This window comes from Thunnus thynnus, chromosome 8 (assembly GCF_963924715.1).
Source record: "Thunnus thynnus chromosome 8, fThuThy2.1, whole genome shotgun sequence".
Lineage (NCBI taxonomy): Eukaryota > Metazoa > Chordata > Actinopteri > Scombriformes > Scombridae > Thunnus > Thunnus thynnus.
The window spans coordinates 9,899,356-9,921,314 of NC_089524.1; the positions used below are offsets into that span (position 1 = coordinate 9,899,356).

The following is a 21,959-nucleotide window of genomic DNA, read 5'->3' on the forward strand; positions in this document are numbered from 1 at the left end:
TGTGCTACTTCAAGCATGGATTAATGGTTTCATGGGGCTTAGAGTGCTTCTAAAATGAGGAACCCAGGGGGGGAATCTATGTTTCAGCAGGTTCAGTTAAAGTCAGAGTTTGTGCGTGTTTGTCTCTCCCTCTCCCACTTGAGGAATGTGAACACAAATACCGTTCACAGTATAATTAAAAGCCCACTGTAGCCTAATTAAGGAGAAGAGGGGGAGTATGGGGAGTATTGGAGAACTGGTGAGTTGGCTCAGGGCTGCCAAAGGTCAATTGGCACTATCCCTTTAACAAACGTACTGCCTGAGCTCAAACGCTGGTAACCCTAGAAACACTGCAGCAGAGACTGACTGTAGTGGACAAGTCAATCAATGGATTTCCCACATGGTATTTAGCAAGACATAAACAACATTTGTGCAGCCGTTAAAATAACCTCAGCTCAACAGAAAATGACATCCTTGTCTTAGGCTGTAATATTGAGGTACAATGAGACTGATGTCAACATATTACTTTTGTTAATATACTTACTTGAACTTCAGTCAAGGTTATGGATGACAAATGGAACCAATCAAGTAGCTTAATTTATAAATTCACATTTGATGACATATTAAACCTACATGTCAAAGTCAATTTAAACCTACACACTACAGTTACACACTGAGCAACCCACAATGACACAACCCAAGAGACCAACACATTCTTGTTTTCCAGCCAGCCCAGCTTTTTAGTCTTTTATACCAAAAGATATAAAAGCATGTGAGTAAACAAATCATCCACATAACCGACAATTATTTTTATTATCAATTCATCTGTTTATCATTTTCTTGATTAACTGATAGTGGTTTGGTTTATAAAATGTCAGAAAATGGTAAAAAAAAAATTTGATCACTGTTCCCCAAAGCCCAAGATGACATCCTCAGATGTCTTCTTTTGTCCCAACCAGCAGTCCACAACTTAAAGATATTCAGTTTACTATCACAGAAACCAGAAAATATTCACATTTTCAATTAACCGACTAATCATTACAGCTCTAGTACAATTGCAATTAATACGATTTTAGAAAATGCCATTTCAACAGCCATAACAATTGTCAATCTAAGTGAGGATGTTAGTGACAGGCTCTGGTCTTTCAATGGTCTTTAGGCTACTCACTGTGTTGCTCGTTGCGGTCCCGACGTTGAGGTTCTTGAAGAGCTGTGGGGAGCCTCCATACTGGCCAGCTATCTGCTTCCTGACCTCTGCTGCCACAGTCCTGTAAACGGAGGAGAGATAGGCGGAGGGAGGAAGAGGGCGAATACGGTCAATATTCAAAGTCTGAGTAATGATCTACACACTAAATGGCCGGCTTATTTGCAATTAGGGGTGAGAATCACAGGGGAACGACAACAGTAATGTGAACAGTAAACAGGCAGTTCTGCAATACACAAGATTGGAAGACATTTATCTATGATACATCGTTACTGAGAGGCAGTCATGTATGACACATCCTGATACCTCTGTCACTAAAGTGGAAAAGATAAAAAACACCATGAGCTTTTGTTTCCTATAAACAGTCGTAAACTAACAAAAGAGTGAACTGCCAGAGAGCACAATAGTCTAGATTTCAAATGTCTGCAATAAAAGAAAGAAAATACACCTGTGTCAGTATCAAAAGAGAGCAAACTGAGGAATGGGAGCTAGTTTATCAAAAATGTATCACAGTATTGATTATTTGTCTAATCCTTATTTGTAATCTGGCAGGGAATAAATGGGCACTGAAGACCAACTGAAAAGCTCCAAAGCCGATTTTAATCAAAGCCTATAACCTCCAAACACAAGAGATGTTTAACATTTTTGGTGTGAAAATGGAATAAAAGAAGAGCAATAAATGCCAATAATTATTGCTCTATCATACTGTAATTTGTACAAAACATAATTAACTGCAAGGTTATCATAATGTGGCCAATGTAATGCAATATTTATGTTATTTTATGATTCCAATCCAATGCAACACTTTTTTTTCCCAGCAGGACTTAGTGCTATACAACTAAAATAAATCCAAATATAAAAAACATGCTGCTTCATTTGGCAAACGTCTCATCATTTAATTGAAGACAAGGCTACCTGACATGGAGAATTTTAACATTTAACGCTGAGAATATTACACCCAGACAGAGAAGCGAGAAACAAAAAAAAAGAAATAAAAACCTCTGGACTCGAGTGGTCAGCACAAAGCTGTTGGAGTTCAGCCGCCTGCTATAGGCGCACACATACAGTATATAGACCCTTTAAATCACAGCAACCACAAAAACCACTCAGAGACCTTTGCCTTGAACAAAACAAAAATTAACACCAAGGATAGAGGCAAGACACAAACGACTCAAGGTTATTTTACTATAATATGAAAAATATAATAAATAGCATTTTTCATGACACTTTTCTTCATAAACAACAGGCCATTTTCCCGTCACTCTCTACTTTCCATCTTCAAAGGAGTACTATAGCAACTGAAGGATTGAAGGTTATTTCAAACTACTGGCCAACAAGTGCAAGGATTAGCTGTGCATCGGTTAGCGAGGTCATGGCAAACGTCATTACCAAAACTGGTTTCACCAAAGCTTCTGTGGGACTAAGCTAATCTTTGTTCCATCATACTATTACAGGGGATTGTGAAGTCGAGATGAGAGACAAGGCTACAGAAAATAAGAGGGCAAGCTTATCATCTTAAAGGATAAGTTCACAGTTTTTCAAGTCTGTGTTAAAACACGTGCCCAGATGAACACTCAAACAGGTTTTACTTCTTGTAATCATTCCTCCTGTTCAATGTGCGAGACGGGCAACGACATCGATGGCCCTCCTTCAATGTAAAAACGTATTTAAAAGTTTATCGGAGGCTAATTTGACACTTCAGCCGTCAAAATCGAAATCAAAGTGGATATTTTTCAAAATTACAGTCATCTTAGCATCAAATTCCCTCTTTTTGTTTACAATCCGTCCACAGCAGCTCAACAGGGACACACTGTCTTGGGAAACACAAAGAGGGAACTTGATACTAAAAAAGCTAGAGCTGCAACAATTAGTCGATTAATCAATTAGTTGATCGACAGAAAATTAATCGGCAACTATCTTAATAACTCAATAATCATTTTAGTCTTTCGTCTTTTTAGTCTCAAAGCAAAAATTAAAAGTGTTTGCTGGTCCAAGCTTCTCAAATGTGAGAATTTGATGCTTTTCTTTGTCATACATGATAGTAAACTGAATATCGCTGGTGTTGGAACAAGACATCTGAAGATTAATTGATTAATTTTGTCAGGTTAATCAGTGATGAAAATTATCATTAGTTGCAGCCCTAAAAAAGACTGTAACTTTAAAAGATTACTGGTTTGACTAACTCAGTCGGCTGAATCTTCATATTAGCTTCAGATAAATGTTTAAATACAATTTTGCACAAAACAAGGACTGTGGATTCCCAATCACTAACAATGGAAGCACATTAATAAGGGGTCTCTTAATGGCCAGCATGAACAGAAAGAATGATTACAGCAAGCAAAATCTTTTTCAATGTACGTCTGGGCACTTGACTATTGTTTTAAGACAGACCTGAAAATTTATGAACCCGTCCTTCTAGCAAAAAGGTTCAATGAAAGCTGCACTGTCCCAACTTGCAAGCTTAGGTTGAACATGATAATGCACTGAAGTAAAGATTTGGTGGCTTCTGCAGAGGAACTGAGCTGACAAACACATTCCACAGTCCTCCCCAATGTCCCTTACCAGATCTTTACTTAGCACCGGTCGCTGCACAGAGGAATAACTTGATTAAGCAAACACACGTTGCGATTATCACTTCAAGATGGTAAAACAACAACTCCTAGTGACAAAATATAAACCGGTGGCTGTTGAACATCATGAAATAAGCAAAAGCATTCAACAGAAACATGTGATTTCAATTTCTGGGCAAAGCCACCGGCACTTTGAGTAAATAAATTTGCGTCAACATGTGACGTAAGCTAACAAACTTCCATTAATAAAAGTCAGCTGGCTTAAAGGACGGGTTCACAATTTTTCAAGTCTGTCTTAAAACAACAGTCAGCGGCCCATACAAACACTGAAAGGGGTTTTCTCCACTGTAATCTTTCCTCCTGTTCATACTGGCTATTAAAAGATTTCCTTCAAATACACACTTTCAATAAAAGTGATGGGGGCCAAAATCCACAGTGTGTCCGAGCGGTCATTTTGTGCAAAAATGCATTTAAAAGTTTATCTGAAGCTTAGCTATATTAGGCTTCAGCAGTCGGAGTTAGTCATATCAAGTGGATACCTGCCAAATTTACAGTCTTTTTAGCATCAAATTCCCTCCTTGTATTTCCTTGGACAGTATTCCCCTGTTTTGCTAAAGAGACTGTAATGTTGAAAGATATCTACTTAATTTGACTGATTTCAACCGCTGAAGCTACAGATTAGCTTCAGATAAACTTACATTTACATACATTTAAATACATTTTTGCACAGAAGGAGGCTTGTGGACTTTGGCCCTTATTACTTACATTGTAAGTGCATTATGGTCAGTATGAACATGAATGATTATGGCAAGAAAACCTTTTTCACTGCTCATTTGGGTACCTGACTATTGTTTTAAGACAGACTTGGAAAATTGTGAACCTGTCCTTTAAACAGGTAGAATAGAGGTGCTTTTCCACAGCCAAATAAAAAACATCAGCAAGGTTAACAGTGTTCATTAATCTAATAATTTGTAAGTAACAGTGGCCATATTCATATGGTGGAAACAATATTCCAAACACTTTCAAAATATTACATTTGAATGCCATCTGATACAACAACCATCTATAAATGCTCCTGTTGCTGCAGCTCTACAGTAAAATTTGGGGCTGTAGATTGACATGTTGTAGTACTGGACAGCATCGTAAGGTGTACATGATATCAGTGTACCTTCATCTGTTAGTTTGTCAGCTGACAATCCAATCAGGCCTCACAAAGTCTCACTAATCTGCCATGGGGTAGGGCATGTCCAGTCTGCATAAATCAATATGAGATCCCACTAATTGGATGTGGTTTTGACTAATGGGACATGTATTCACAGTATTATATTTCTAAAATTAAAGAGAAAACATAATAAATAATTGTTCTCTTTTGAAACTCCACCTTAAAATGCTCCCAGCCTTTAGGATTTAACAACAGTTCCTCCATTTGAAAAACAAAAACAAACGTGACAGACATTCCCTCCTTTCCAATAACCGAAGATCATCATAATAATTAACCACCCCAGAGGAGTGTCAATTCCTATTTCATCCAGTAAATTAGTATGTAGTTGGGACAGAGAAAAACTGAACCAAGCATATATGCATATATAAAGCTGAACAGTAACTAGCATTATATAACTGGCTGTGAATTTAATGATATTGACAGTAATTAAAATCATGGTTCTGTTGAGAGCTGTGGGAGACATAACAGTTGACCCAGACCAGAGCCTTGTACATATCTACCTACCTACCTATGTGGGATGATGGTATTTGACAGCTAGCACAAAGCCCTTTGTTAAAGAGATTATTTGATCTGTCTGAGGGGCGGGGAGGAGATTATAATATCGCTGTATGATAGCTGTTGAGGGTGACTTTTGTTCCCAGATTTACTGTATTACAGATATACATGCTCTCTCTCCTCTCAATGTGCTCCTGCTTAAATCATAACTCATCAAAGTTCAGTCACATCACAACCAGCTGCCCATCGTTAGCTACTGTAGACAAGACAGCTAGCCGTCCAAAATTAACGGTTTTCCATTTACCGTTAGTCCCTTTCGGCGCGGAAAAATTACTAAAAGCCTAACTTCTGTTTGAATAAGAGAAATTAATTGCAACGATGTTATATCTTGCCCCTTTATTAGCATTAAGGGGGAAAAGAGAGTAGTGTCGCTGTCTGTCTGGGTGGGTCTGAGCATCTTTTGCTGTGTGGCTAACAAGCGGCTAGCTCGGAGCAGGCAGGCTGAGCTGGCGGCTGGGCCTCCTTCACAGGGTTCCCCCAGCGGTGCTGTAACGGCGACCGATAGAAAACGCAGACAGACTGCTATGTTTGTCTTTTAAGAGCTCGTTGCGGAGTCACAAGTCTTTACCTGCTGATTTTTTGGGCGAAGGCGCGGCGTTCAGCCATGGCAGTGGCCGCTGATGTGCTTTAACGAAATTCCCAGGCAGGCAGCAGGCAGACTCCACTCACTCACTACGGCCACAGGGAAAACGGGAAAACTGGAGAATGGGACCGCTACCGTAATGACTGTGTTGGTGTGCAACAGAACACACCCAATGAAAAGCCCCTGCGCATTGTATCAGCTGCAGAACGTAGTTACCAGTAGTGGAAAAAGTACTCCGATCCTTTAATTAAAGATCCCCTCCACACATGTTTTAAGATGCATATAAGATACTCTACTTTTACTCTACTACATGATTAATGGGAGAGGAAAGAAGAAAAAACAAAGTTCTGGTACGCAAATCTGTTTTCAATTTTGGGACTTTTTTTCTGGACGTAACTTATGTTGTCAAATAAATGCAGTGGAGTGGAAGTATAAAGTAGCATCAAGCTACTCTCCAGCACTTATAGTTACTGTTGTGTTATATATCAACATTTATTGTTATTGACCAAAAAACTCAATTTGTCGAACACAGCTGGGAGACATGTTTTTTCTTCCTCCTTCTCTCTAAAAACAAATGTATGTTTGATGTTTCTTGTTGAAATCATAGTAAAAAAAAATTCAATTACTAACACAGTTAGTGTAATTTGATTCTTATAATTTTCGCATGGGATATATGACATATACAAGACCAAGTAGAAGTATTGTATCCATTTTAGACAATGCAAAATAAATGCAATATATAGGAAAAGTTTATTTTTAAATATATTTATCTGAATTTAAACAGATTTTAGTCTATCTTACTGTATAGGAAATCTAAATCTCCTCTTGTGTATGTGTCAGTTTTAAAAATAGTTAAGGATTTAAGTTTCAGTAACATTTTTGTCACCAGTGCTTTTTCATTTGCTTTTAAATCCCTCTCTCTATGTTATAACCACCTTGCAAGCATTCAATAGATGTCCTAGTTCTATCTTTTGTTATTCTGCAATTAAAAAAACCCCACAAGCTATCACTTGTGCAATAACTGCTTTGGCAAACCCAACAAAAGCGAGCACAAAAGCAGGAGTATATTGTGATGTAACACTTTGCTACACAAATAATGATTTACCGGTATGCATGTTTCATTGGTGTCACTGAGATCAAGATCTCAACAACATCAACAAGGCTGTATACAAAATAGTAAGCATACAGTAGCCTATAACCATAAACACACACAAATCCACAGCAAACACACACACACACTTTGCTTACACAATTTAAAAAAACAACTACTACTTATAAGAAGGTGATTTATTAAGCTGCATAAAAAAAGAAAAAGGAAAACAGCCAATTTGCAGACATAGTATATTTCATTAGAGTGTTATTTTGGTAAACATTTCTACACTAAATAAAATAAACGTATGTTTTATGATTTGTGATGTGATATCATGCATGTTTGAAAAATGAACCACAGATAAATAGAGAAACTTATTTTTAGATGGCATGATTCAAACAACCAGCAATGTAGTGATAAAAAAATAATTATAAGCGAAGCGATAAATGGTTAGAGAAGCAGATGTGGCTGCTTTTTTTTGGTCGTCCCGCATTTACACAACAAAGCGCGCTCGTTTTGTTACAACTCAAGAGGAGAATCCATTCGAGCGACGGTGCTCGAATGGATTAGCATGCAAATTTCTTAAACACCGCCCACTCGGGCTGACGAGAATTATAAATCGAGCCTTCAAAGACGAGCCTTCAAAGACCTGCCCACTCGTTTCCCCGGCTCCGGCGGAAACACCGCGAGATCAGCTGACTTGAACTCTTCTACTTCCTCAAATTGTAAACATTGGCTGTCGCAGGCTAGTGTTACTTTACAAGTTCTGGGCGACACACGGTGTGTTAAATCGGTCATATAACATGATGTGACGTTTTGTACGAAGCTACAAAGCGGCTGTGAGCGGGAAAAAAGCTGCACCGAAGAAGCTCTGAGGTAACGACATGCTCAGTTCAATCTATGATTTCTGTCAATGTGAAATGATACTGCTTGATGTTACACTCAAATCTCTCTCTCTCTCTCGCTCTCTCTCTCTCGCTGTGTGTGTGTGTGTGTGTGTTTGTGTGTGTTTGTGTGTATGTATACACTGTGTACCAGGGTTTGTCTGCAGTGTGGGAATGGGTTACATTCCTCTCTGGTCCAAATGGAGAATAAAGGGAGCGACGAGGTGGAAAAAATGAAGACAAAGTTCTTGTCAGTGTGGCACAATGTGAAGTACAGTAAGTGACTAGCTTGAGGCCAAGTACACACAAGAAGAAAAACATATTTTTGAGTGGAGGGGGACTTTAAGTAAAGGTACCAATACAGCAAAGTATAAAATACTCAATTACAAGTAAAAGTCCTGTATGGAAAATCCTACTTAAGTTAGATAAGTATTAGCAGCTTGATGTAGTTAAAGTATTGCAGTAAAAGTCGTGGTTTGGTTCCTCTGACTGATATATTATTATATATGACATCATTAAATGATTAATGCTGAAGCATCAGTGTGTCAGCAGCATGTTACTGTTATAGCTGTTGGAGGTGGAGCTAGTTTGAACTACTTTATATACAGTTAGCTAGTTTAGTCCAGTGGTTCCCATCCTAGGGGTTGGGCCCCTCCAAAGGATGATAAATCCAGATAAATGTGAGGGGTCATGACATGATTAATGGGAGAGGAAAGAAGAAAAAACAAAGTTTTGATACACAAATCTGTTTTCAGTTTTTGGGCTTTTTCTCTAGTCTTTGGTTTTTGCTGAAATATTGGATCATTTGAACATTTATTGACATGAAACCATGTGAGAAGTTTAGAGGGAAAAATCACTATTTAGTGGAGCTGTTAACAACTCATAGACATGTGAAATGTGACCCCGACTACACACTGCTTTTTGTAAGACATCACCAGTCAAAAAGGTTGGAAACCACTGGTTTCATCTTTAACAATGTGTTGTATTTTAAAAGCTTGTTATATTATCCATTGTGTCAAATCTTCATCTGAAAAGTAACTAAAGCTGTCAAATGAATGTAGTGGAGTAGAAAGTAGAGTGGAAGTATAAAATAGCATACAATGGAAATACTCAAGTAAAGTACACATACCTTAAAATTGTACTGAAGTACAGTACTCAAGTAAATATACTTAGTTACTTTCCACCACTGCACAGCCCTGCCACCCATGCTAGTCCTCTGCTTTCAGGCTTTCATCGCTATTTTACACAACCTAGTTTACTTATTTTCTTAGCTCAAACTGAATAAGTGGGTTACGTAAACTGGAATCTGTGCAATTGAAATGCAGACAGATCAACAATAACACGTTGATCCAGACACAGGAGACTGCACAAATAAAAAACAAGAATTTAATGAGAAAAGCACCTACTGCTGTTGAGTCAGTTCTTAAAATAGTTCCTTGTCATACCCGTCCACTCTGGTTTGAGTGTGACATTGTGTTCTTTTCAGCTGAGATGAAAGTTCCTGCTATGTTGCTGCCTGCGTTTAAAAAGCCTTAATGGTTGTTCCAATGCTCTTTATGTAACACTAAGTGGAGGAATAGCTTGATGCAAACAGAATACTGTACTACAGTAACTGCAGTCTGCACAAATCTTGGGACTGAGCCAGAACACTGAATGATGGGTGTTGTACTGTAGGTGTGCCAGTCAACTGAGTAAATAAGATGCCTTACAGCTATTTTTTTTCAACTATCAGCCAAATCATGACATAATGTCTGTTTGTTGTATGTCTCAGGTTGGGCTCTGAAGTCTAAGACCTCATTCAGTAGAAATTCCCCTGTGCTTCTTCTGGGGAAATGTTACCACTTTAAGGCTGAAGGTATGGTACACACACATACACAAAACAACTACTGGCAGTTACAATTAAAACTTATACTTTAGGGCTGCAACTAATGATTATTTTTTATTATTGATTAATCTGACGGTTATTTTCTCTATCAGTTGATTAGTTGTTTGGTCTATAAAACGTCAGAAAATGGTAAAACATGTTAACTGTTTCCCACAGCCTAAGATGATGTCCTCAAATGTCTTGTTTCGTCCTGACCAACAGTCCACAACCCAAAGATATTCAGTTTACTATAACAGACAGTCATATTCTCAATTAATCATTTGGTCCATAAAATCTCAGAAAATAGTGAAAAATGCACATTATAATTTCCCAGAGTCAAAGGTGACATCTTCAAATGTCTTATCTTGTCCAATCCTAAAGAAATACAGTTTACTGTAATGTATGATGAGAAAAAGCATTCAGTCATCACATTTGAAAAGCTGAAATGATTATACGATTATCAAAATAGTTGGCAATTAATTTTCTGTTAATCGACTAATCGTTGCAGCCCTAGAGATACTAATAATCGATTACAACAACAATTGGCTAGATACAGTAGGTAATTTTCAGACAACACCAGGACAAAAATCTTGTTTTCGTTTGCCTCAGATGACGACAGTCTCACAGAAGAAGCCTGCTATGAAGCCTCTGATGAGGACTTCGTCATGGGGAACGTGGAGGCTTTCCGGAAGGATTTTGCATCCCGTGTGTGGCTGACCTACAGGGAGGAGTTCCCTCCTCTGCCAGGCTCCATCCTGACCTCCGACTGTGGCTGGGGCTGCATGCTGAGGGCTGGACAGATGATGCTGGCTCAAGCTCTTACTCTGCACTTCTTGGGCCGAGGTGAGTGGAACGATGGTACCGCACCTGATTTGAAACTCCTTCTGCTTACATCAACAATTGCATGAAAAGTGTGGCCAAAAAACAAACCAAAAAAGGAGTTAGATTTTTTTTTCCACTTTAAAGACACAGGTGGAGGTAGCAGTAGTCTAAAACAGTGGTTCCTAATCATTTGCCCTTGTTGACACCTTGTTACAAAAGTGTCAGAATGTTTTATTTGAATCATTTTAGAGACTTAAAGAGATAAAACTATACAGTAGACAAACAAACATAAGCAGGGGGCTTGTGGCTGAAAGGTAACTGATTTGAATCTTTTGACTAATTGAGAAATTTGGGGTTTGAAAAGGGAAATTTATATTTAGACACTCTTATTTTGAAAACTAGTTCTGAAGTTGCTTTGATCGAGACACTTAACACTTGACAGTTGGTGGCAGCTGGAAGTTGCTCAATGTCCTCCTGATCAGATTCTTCATATATCAGTCCAACTATGTTTTGGTTATCCTTTTCATCCATGTTCTATTTCTGTCATTTCGCTTTCTTGGTCTATTTTGTACACACAACATCTGTTGCACATCTGTCCATCCCAGGAGAGGGATCCCTCCTCTGTTGCTCTTCCTGAGTTTTCTTCCATTTTCTTCCCCATTAAAGGATTTTTTATTCGAATCGAGGGTCTCAGGATAGAGGAGGTTGTATTGCTGTACAGATAGTAAAGCACCCTGAGGCAAATTTGTGATTTGTGACTTGACTTGACAGTATTACACCAGGGAAGCTGCTTAGTGGCCAATATTTGGAGACTGTAAACACCTTTGCAGTTCCTGAGTGTTCATGGGGCACTGATAACCACTGCAAGGGACTAATAATGTATCTCAATAATCTTTTTCTTTTCACTTCTGTTCAGTTTCTTTTTTTTCTGAGCAGGAAGCCCAGACTTGCAGCCATTTTCTTGAGTTTTCTTGTTCTCAACCTTAAACAGAAATTTCAATTTATTTGATGCAAGTCATTTAAAATGAGTGAATTCCTCACATCTCTGTGGGATCTATTGTCTCTGAAATGTCCTAGACTTTATGGGTCCTCATAATGAGATGAATGCCAGTTTAATGCAGTCATTTAGAAAACAATATTTAAAACTTGTTCTTCTGTCAAATCTAAAATATGTCACTAATGAAATATTTCTCTATAAAATGACTAATGGCCACTTAAGGATATTTATTGATCAATTTTACTTTGATTCACTTTGGATCAAGGTCATTTTGTTAATGCTTTAGACTGTACTCTGGCCCATTTTATAGTCTGGGCCACTCCCATTCTCTCCACCTCCAGCTCCCACCCTGTTTGTAAGGCTAAGGCACAATTAAAGTGAAATAATGGGACACTCAAACTTCTAATTGAACAGAAAGACGCCTTTTCTGTTACTGAAGCGAACAAGGTTCTGTCTGTTTAAGGCAAAAAACCTTAAATTTCACAAGTTCTGAAAGACTTTTTGTTCTTAATGGTGATGTTTGAGATGGAACTTTTATGTGTTTGAATGATGTGGTTCAGAAAGCACTCACAGAGATCCCTTTAAAATTATTACCTTTCATTATTTCCCATCAGTGATAGCAGGTTTTTAAGAACCGTAGCCCTTTTCTTCACTAAAATTAAGAATTTGATGTTTTATGTATGACTTCTGTAGCTATTTTCACTGTTGTTGGGTTTCACACATTTAAATCACTAGGTTTATATGCGTTTTACTCCAGAATACTTACAAAGAAACATTTTGTAGTTTGTTTTTTAATCTTTGCCTCTCTTCGACAGTTGAAAATGTAGAGAGATAGGAAACAGGGGTAAGGAAAGGAGTTTGACATGCAGCGGTTGTTGCGGTTATGTCAGTTGTGTCCCAGCCAGCAGGCCGCTGAAGTGCCCCAACATTTTGACGAGTTTTGTCATGTGTTTTTTTTTTAAAGTGTCATTCTTCTAAATAATTTGAGCTATAATTATATATTATGTATTTCAAAACATATGCAAGCCTGTAATTTTCTTCTAAAAGCTGTGGGAAGAGGATTATATATTTAGCTACATTTTTTTTTTTTTTGAGAGAGAGAATTTTTCATCCTGATTGAGTTGTTCTCTAAAACTTGTCTAGTTATTTCTGGCTTGATGCCTTCATCACTCAAGATTTTGTCATTTAGCACATTTCAAAAACTAGTCACAGAGTGCTTTACAGTAAAAACAAAAAATCCACAACATAAGCCCAAATATGAGATATATGAGAAATATGAGAGGACAGCAAAGGCCTACTATCAGGGGGTTTAGGAAATATAGTTCTTAGGCCTAAATACATTTGCATTTTTATGCAACTTTAAAACTTTATTTTGCATTTGGTCTTTAAAGTTCATTACAGCTGTTTTATATGATTTATTATTTCTGTACAGACTGGACCTGGTCAGAGGCACTGAAGCTCCAGCCTTTAGACACTGAGACGTGGACTACCACTGCAGCCAAGCGTCTGGTGGCCTCCTTGGAGGCTTCTCTGCAGGGCTCCCACAGTCCCTCTGATCCTGGATCCCCACCCATACCTCAAGCCCAGGCCCCAGGATCTGCAGAGGAGGCAGATGCCCACTTGAAAGAGATGTACCACCGTACTCTGGTGTCGTGGTTTGGGGACTGCCCCTCGGCTCAGCTGGGCCTCCACAGGCTTATCCACTTAGGCCTGACAATGGGGAAACAGGCAGGGGACTGGTATGGACCCGCTGTAGTGGCACACATCCTCAAGTATGTGTAAATATGGAGTAAAAGAAATGTTTTATTTGAGAACATTTTAAAACTAGTTTTTCTTGTCAGTAGTCAAAAAATCCTAATTGGTGTGGTATTTATTAGAGTTGCAATGATTAGTCAATTAATCGATTGGTTGCCAACTATTTTCATAATCGATTCATCTTTTTGAGACATTTTTTAAAGAAAAAAATGTCCAAATTCTCTGGGTCCAGCTTGTCAAATGTGAATATTTTCTGGTTTCTTTTGTTTTCTATGACAGTAAACTGCATAACTTTGGGTTATGGACTGTTGTTTCAGATAAAAGAAGATATTTGAGATGTCGGGAAATGGTGATCGACATTTTTTGACATTTTATGGACCAAACAACTAGTCAATTAATCGAGAAAATAATCGTCATTTTAATCAATAATGAAAATAATTGTTAGTTGCAGCCTTAGTATTTTTTCTTGAATGAATAACTGATTTGACAAAATTGTCATTGATCATTTTCTGTCAAGTGTCTAATTGATTAGTTGTTTCAGCACATTTACTGTTAATGTGACAATAAAACACGGCCACAGTTTTTGGGGCGTGAACATAAAACATCTGAGTAAAGAGGAATATGTTTATCACTATAAGAGTGCAGGAATGTATTTAAATTATTAGACCCATTACAAAATCTGGGTGTAGCTGTGCTGGAGGGGATTAAGTTATGTTGTAGTAATGCAGCTTTATGCTACTGTATGTGTATGATATGTTAAATCACTCAAGTTGTATAAACAGCTTGCAGAAAAATGAAATAATGCATATATAAGCTAGCAGCCACATCAGCTGTTGCTACTAACATGTTAATCCATGACTATGTGATTTTTTTTTTTTTTTTTTGACCCATAATTTTCAAGCACATAATTCTTCAATGATACTCATATTAAAATATCTTAGATATCTAAGATAGATGCACTGACTAGATACATTTAAGTTTCAGATGTAAACCTGAACTCCCTCTCTCACTATCTGTATTTCTCTCTTTCTCTTAGGAAAGCTGTTGAGAAGGCGATGGACCCTGGCTTGGCGGGTATAACTGCTTATGTCTCACAGGACTGCACAGGTATGAAAGATGAGCCTGCTGCTGATAAAACAGGATGCTGGGCACGACGCCCAAACTGACCCTTCTTTTTCCACCATTTCTCTGCTGCTTCTGGGAGACTGCGGAGCTGCCGAGAGCGGTGACAGGAGTCTCACTGTGTCTATTGCCCAAAAAACACATCAATTCCAAATCTACTAGCTTCAAATCTTACCTCTTCTTAACCCCAATAACCTGGATTTGATTCATGTTTGTCTTGTCTGTAGCCAAAGCAGAAGATATGTGTTTGTGTGAGAGTGTATCTCAGTGTGTTAGAAGTTTGAAAGTCACAGAGAGAAACGGGAAAGTGGGAGTGAATTCAACTCTTACACTCTTAACATATTACATATTTGTATTATAAAAATATCAAGCATGCTGGATTCTGTAGTCAGACTGTGTTCAGACAGAGAAAAACCAGAATTAAACCATCTTTCACAAGGTTTAATTTAACCAAAAAAAACACACAAAAGAAAGACTCATATTTGTCAAAAATAAAATTTAAGTTTGTTATTGGGTAACAAGACAGATGAGGTATTTTTCAAAAGACATACAGTGAATATTGCAAGACGAAATTCCATTTATGGGACCTGCAACTTTTACGGACATGAAGATAAAATATGCATGTATTTGGACAATATTGCATACAATTATGTGACAGAAGAACTTAGTATCTCATAGCCAAAAACACAATAATAAAGACACCATACTCATATTTCATAAACCAGAGATGGCTACAAAAAGACAGGACTGAGACTGAGAGGCTGATGAACAGACAGAATACACAGAACGACAGGGCAGACATGCAGACCTCCATCTGACCTCTGTGTTATTGATCCTCCATAGTGTACAGTGCTGATGTCATCGATAGCCACAGGGCACCAAGAGTGGGGCGGACCTCTGCTGAGGGATCAGATGCCCCTCCTTCCCCACAGAACAACCAACCAGCGTCTGCCTCCACCGTGCCAGACAGTCGAGCTGTCATCATCCTCATCCCCGTGCGGCTGGGAGGGGAGAAAACCAACCCCGACTACTTTAACTTTGCAAAGGTGAGAGATACATGTAGGTTAGGGTAGTTTTTAGAACTGCAGGATAGTCAAATAACTTCATTTTTTTGTATGTCTCATACTGCTGCTTAGTGAGGGGTTTTCACAGTTGTAAAACAAACATTAATTATTGTGCTATGAAGACACAGTATTTAGGCTCCCAGTCACATTTACTGTATGTTTCTCTGCCCTTCTCTCTGCATATAGAGCATACTGAGTCTGGATTACTGCATAGGCATCATTGGAGGGAAGCCCAAACAGGCCTGCTACTTTGTAGGATTTCAAGGTTAGTGTTTGCGTAATGGAAAACAGAGAAAGACACACAGAGAGAGGTTGGTGTGAATAACAGATTATTTTGCATAATATACCCTTCTTATGTGAAGAGACAAAGTAAGTTAATGTATTCCTGTTTGCGTGAGGAAAGCAGAGAGGAGTGGAGATGGAGGCAAGTGAAGCAGGGCTTACTTTATTCTCTCTGACCCATCAAAGCCTCACCCATTTATCACAAGTAAACCTCCCAAGTTGTAAGCTGTAATTGATTTCCATAGGAGGTATGCATTAAATTTCATCCGGGCCCCAAAGTGAGCCACTCTTCATCACCTTCAGGAGCCAGAAGGAACCTTCAGTTGTACATCTTGGCAGTCAATATTTACGCATTTACATTTTACCAATTTGAAATACAGTGGTGGATGATGTCTAAATGACAAGCAATACATTCTCCCTGCCAAGGCGCGGCTCAGCGCTGCATTTATCATATGCAAATGGTCGCATATAATTGCGTGTTTGTAAAAGTAATTCCCCCACACAAAAATTAAATGACAACCCCCTTTTTGTGGGTGTAAAGGATGTGCTTGTACAAACGCATCTGATTATGTAGAATTTAATCCACCCCGGTGGATATTAAAAAGCAACAACCTTCTGGGAGGCATATTTGACGCACACAAGCCTAACAGTAGGCCAAGCAGGTGACTTTGAGCTACTCTGCATAGAAATTGGAGAGAGGCGCGTTTTTGTAATAATCCGATGTTTTTGAATAACTTGTCTTTTGTTTTGTCCTTGCAGATGACAGCTTGATTTACATGGACCCTCATTACTGTCAGTCTTTTGTGGATGTCAGCACCAGCGATTTCCCTCTCCAGGTAATGTGAAATTACACAGACGAGCTGACTGAGGTCCCAGTAATGTGAATTTAATAGTTTCTGTTAGTACTTAAGGGTATGAATCTTAAAGCAGCCCCGGGCCCAATTACCAAGTCCCTATCTGCTGATTTATTTGCTGCTCAGAAGAAGCTGCCACTTAAGAGAAATACGGCAAATACAGGATCAGGTACTGTGAGCCTGAATATTTCAGGACCCATACATAAAAATCAGCACACAGCTCTGTATAGTAACTTTGTTTTATGCTTTTACATGCCGTGGTATACAGTACAATGTGACAACACACCAGTGCTGTAAATTTATGGATGCTGTGACAGCAGATAAATAGGATTTCATTCATCAAAAGGTTACCTGGCCTGAATATTTTCAGATGTATTTTGTCTCTTTTTGTCTAGTCATATCATTGCCCCTCACCGAAGAAGATGCCTTTCAGCAAGATGGACCCAAGCTGCACCATAGGTTTCTATTCCAGAAGTGTCCAAGACTATGAGAGAATCAGCCAAGAGCTGTCAAAGGTGGGAAATGGCAGAACAACACAAAATGGCACAATTTCATCGCTCGTTTCACAATTATTATGTGACCACAGCTGTCTGTGTATTGATAGTGTTTTGTATACTGGCAAATGTGTATGTCGGTGTGATACAAGTTGACCAGTAGGTGGCACCATTTAGCCATGAATCTCACTCAGTTCTTCTCAAACCAGTCGGCAGTTTGGGTAGATGTAAACCAGAGTCTTCCCTCCTTAAATGTTCTGAGACTGTATTCCTGTGTATTAAAATTAATGTTATATCTCTGGTAGCAACCTGACAAAGAACACATAACAGTTGAGAAGAGGCCCCTTGTTTGGTTAAGAGATTAAATTCAAACTCTTATAAAATGTACAGCATAATGTATCACTAGTACTTCTCTGAAACACTGGCCTGTTGTTATTTCAGGTGCTGCAGCCATCAGCGAAGGAGAAATATCCAGCGTTCACTTTCGTGCAAGGTCACGGCAGAGATTACGACCTGTCGGCAAGCCTGACCCCAGAGAAGAGAGAATGGCCCTTCATACGTGACCCGAGGAGGACAGTCGCCACTGTCGGGGACTTTGTGCTGCTTTGATAGCACTGATTATGATTATTGACAGGGAACTTCCTCTTTTTAAAATGTTGAAACAGCTTGGTATCCAAAGCCTATTGTTGTCAGTTGTGACACTGAAGGTTATGGAACTTTACAAAGCTACAGTAATTCAGTTTATACATCCTGGAAACTTTGTTGCTGAGCAATTTTAGCCAAAACTGTTACTAACTTGTGGACTTATATTTGGTGCCTGGCAATGTGAGCTTGCTGAACCTTTTGTCAGAAAGTCTTAAGACATTTTTTTGTGCTCTGCTGAATTTTATGACGTATTGTTTTTTTTAAAAATATACTCACCTAGAGAAGAACAACATCTAGACAAACAATAGTCATTTTGCACCATTGTTTGTAATTTTTTAAACTTGAGACAAGCTGTTAACAGCCATTATATCAACATACCATATTTTGGAGGATTTGGTGTAGGATTTGCTTGCAATAAGGACTAGGTCCAGTTCAGCACTCCCACACTGACTCGCTTTGTAAATGTGTCACAGAGCAGGTATAACTGTCCCAGAAATCAGGATTGGCCCAGTTTAAAATCTTTTTTAAGCACAGGGCCACACCTACAGTATTTAGACAGCCTCTTAAGTGTGGTAAGTATTAGTATATAGCTGAAAGAAGTGCAGTAAAAAGCCTTAATTTATATGGGCCGAGGGCTCTCTTATGATAGACTGAACTAAGTAACTTTTCCAAACTCCTCTGCCAAGAATATTTCATCAAATAAGATGAATTTTTCACTCTTCTGAAACACCTCAACAACAGAAGCACAAGCTTTGAAGGACGCTCTCTTCATAATTCTGCCAACATGTCTTTTTATTCACGCTAGAGCTTTAATCTTAGCAATAATATATGATGCTGTCGTGTGATGATATGATTGTTTGCTTGCCTTAGTGGTATTAATTTTGGTTAGAGTTTGCCAAATGGTTAATGGACTCATGTGCTACACCTCACTAAGCACTATCTGTTATAAATTACCCTTTACAATAAGATGTTTTAGATGTAAAAGTATCTGCTGTATATGTCTAACACCCACGGAAAATAGCACCTGAAGTAAAAAACTTCCAGGGAGTTGCAATATACGGGTTGTTGAATTGAGATGGACTAACAATATAAATCACACAAAGAAATTGCAGAGAGATACTATATTAACAGTCAAAATCAATATTATTTATATATATTTTGTGTAATTCACAATTTTGGTCAATTATTTCAAAGCATTTGGAAAGTTATTTTTTCATACAAAAGGAATTTTTAACATTTCAGGTTATGTTTACCCTTTTTCTACCATTCTGCAGTGAGACTAAATGATCTTTTCTCTCTTTTTACAACACTTTTACTGTAATTACACCTTAATGAACTAGAAGTGAAGAAGTATGCCAGAACACTTGACTACAAAATTACAAAACTTGATCATGCACTTTGATTTATCGTTTAAAAACACTGAAGTTTTTCCGACTGTAGAACTTTTCTTATATGCTTTGCTGCATTACAACACCTGCATGTCTGTTTGCATAAATTAACTAAGAAAACTAATCTCTGTAATGTAAAATGTTTTTTTACATTGCCGGGCAAAAAAAGTTGAATAAATTCACAATATTTGACTTTCTTAATCTGTTTGCTTCTTTTGGGTCCACTTGAAGAATTTGAATCGCTTCTGGTAGAATAAAAAATTGTTTTGTTCATTTCCAGTGCTGGATACAAACCTCAGTGGTGTGTTGAAATGTATTCAATCCCTTTCTCTCCCAGTCAAATGTAGTAGATTAAAACTAATCGTACGTGCTAACCATCTATACAGCCCATTAACCAGGGACCGGAAAAAATGTGACCCAGTGACACTGGCGGCAACTGTGTTCCTCTGTGGAGGAAAAGAAAATATCCTTGTGTGCAAAGCTCTGTTACCATGGATAATCTGTCTGTTGCCCCCTTAGTTTGAGCTATGCCGGACTGTTTTCCCGTACAATACAAATTCTTGTATTATGATGAGCCTTGCTTTTTAAAGGAGGGAACTGTCCCATCTGTGGGAGAGCCAGGGCAAGGGTGAGGATGGATGGACAGAAAGGAAGAAGAATCCCTCATCTGTTCTCTTGTCTACCATGGAGAAGCAATGGCAAAGCACATAAAGGCATCATTTAGATCCCCTGTGTGATCTGTGTGTTCGTCCGTGGTTGTTTTTAGTGGACGACCGACCGGCTGTGTGGACAGAGCGGGAACATCAAGTATGCAGAAGCAAAGGACCGGCGACATTCTTTGCTGCTTTGGAGGATGGAAAGAAAGCGGAAGGGTTGAGTGGACAGGAGGGTGGCGTAGCGAGGGGATGGGGTATTTGGGGATTTTTGTCAGAAACATGAAAGAGCATTTGTGCTAGGGGGCACAGAACTCTATGAGGGTTGACTGTGTTCTCCATGTATTTACAGGGGATGTATGAATATTTGATTAATGAGTCACAGGCTCAGGGGAAATGGAATACGCGAGTGGTGGCTTTACAAAGCAAGCCCATCACACACACACACACACACACACACACACACAGATACACCATGCTGTCCCGTTTAACACAGCTGCCTAAAGTGTCATTGACATTGCAGATTCCTGAAAATCTAATCTGCAGTCAAGCAAATTCCTCACAAACAGGGAGTCCATGAGAGTCATTCCTCTGTTCCACAGATAGATGAGGAGTGTGTGTGTGTGTGTGTGTGTGTGTGAGGGGGGTGGGGTGGGGGGGTTGCACATAAAGACACAGAGACGCCCAATAAAGATTTTATTTTCGTGTCATCCAGGGGAGGAAATGTCTTGTGGCATGCAGCCTTTAGAAAGATCAACAAGGAAGGGGATCTACTAAGACATTCTAATATTTCAAGATTATACATAATGTGGGAATAAACTCCTGATTAGTTCTAGTCTTACAGTTTTTATTGGACAAGGAGACCTTTTGAGACTTTATCCACACACCAAAGTTTGGATCTGAGAGAAGCCTGATGAATCTTGACAACAAGATAAGCTGTTAAAGTCATTTAGGTTGGGTTCTTCTCAAAATATTACAGTAATTTGGAGGGGAAATGGGTTGCAAAAGAACATAATTTATTACATGTATTCATTTTCAGTTAAATGTAGGATGTAAAGTTGACAAATCTGTGAAAAGAAAAAAAAATCTTGCAACACAAAAAATGCAGTTTCTGTGGGAAAAAAAAACAAAAAAACTTTTGCACGTAATTGGAAAAACAAGAATAACGCAAGTAAAATCAGAAATTTTTAATGTGAAAATAATAATAACAACATAACGTGAAGCAATGCATATTCTCATTAGTGGGTGAACACTGATCATTCCTTCACCTGGTCTGCTTTACATGGATGCCAAAAATGTGACTATGGTACATTTAGCCACGAATGGGTTAATATGATGTTTTTAGCTTTCTCAGTCTCATGCATATGTTCACATATAAAAAAAAAAAACAATTCTCTTTTCCATGACAATGTTATCAAAATTGTGTCATTTCAGGTGTACTGAAGAAAATGACTGTGATACAACAGAAAGTGTTGCGTTTCTATTCACTCTAACTCTGTGGTTCTCAGGATCTCCTCCAGCAAAGATCAGACCATGATGGATGACACTGAGAACATCCAGGGGAATTAGATTTAACAGAAAGGGAAAGACACAGGGGGAAACGTAATATGCACAGTCTGTACATGTGTGTGTGTGCAGCTGTGAGGATGTTTTAAAAGCGTTTTAAGTGCTGTGTCTGGTCTTTTCCGATCATAAGTAGTGTGTAAATTTATATGGATGAGTGTGTAGTTTACACATGTACAGGTTGTGTGTAAGTCATTCTAAATCTTATGTGTCACACTCTCTCCCTGTCTTCACACCAGGTGCTGGGGTGCTAGATTTATACCCAGTAGCCCTTGCCCACCCTTGTGGAATGCCATGCATCTTCAAACAGGTACTTCACTTTGAAATCTCATCTCAGCGTGATATCTCTAGGCGGCTAAATATATCCGG

The 21,959-nt window shown here is 38.6% G+C and overlaps 2 protein-coding genes across 19 annotated transcripts in view; one reads left to right on the top strand and one right to left on the bottom strand.

The window, feature by feature from the left end:
* The window catches only part of dock7 (dedicator of cytokinesis 7), a 50,852-nt gene extending 44,600 nt beyond the window's left edge, over positions 1 to 6,252 (bottom strand). For all 18 annotated transcript variants that reach the window (XM_067596410.1, XM_067596409.1, XM_067596406.1 and 15 more), the window contains exons 1-2: positions 6,099 to 6,252; positions 1,148 to 1,247 (exon numbers count right to left, since the gene is read on the bottom strand). In XM_067596410.1, coding sequence (XP_067452511.1) covers positions 1,148 to 1,247; positions 6,099 to 6,136 — 138 coding nt within the window. In that variant the 5' untranslated portion in view covers positions 6,137 to 6,252. The remainder of the gene's footprint in view (positions 1 to 1,147; positions 1,248 to 6,098) is intronic.
* Positions 6,253 to 7,878: 1,626 nt separating this feature from the next.
* atg4c (autophagy related 4C, cysteine peptidase) lies at positions 7,879 to 19,575 on the top strand. Its single transcript, XM_067596421.1, has 11 exons — positions 7,879 to 8,079; positions 8,242 to 8,363; positions 9,859 to 9,942; positions 10,561 to 10,794; positions 13,203 to 13,542; positions 14,562 to 14,632; positions 15,491 to 15,693; positions 15,898 to 15,976; positions 16,753 to 16,829; positions 17,243 to 17,362; positions 17,783 to 19,575. Exons 2-11 carry the CDS (start codon positions 8,288 to 8,290, stop codon positions 17,948 to 17,950), a joined length of 1,452 nt encoding a protein of 483 aa, XP_067452522.1. The 5' UTR covers positions 7,879 to 8,079; positions 8,242 to 8,287; the 3' UTR covers positions 17,951 to 19,575.
* Positions 19,576 to 21,959: the final 2,384 nt, after the last annotated feature.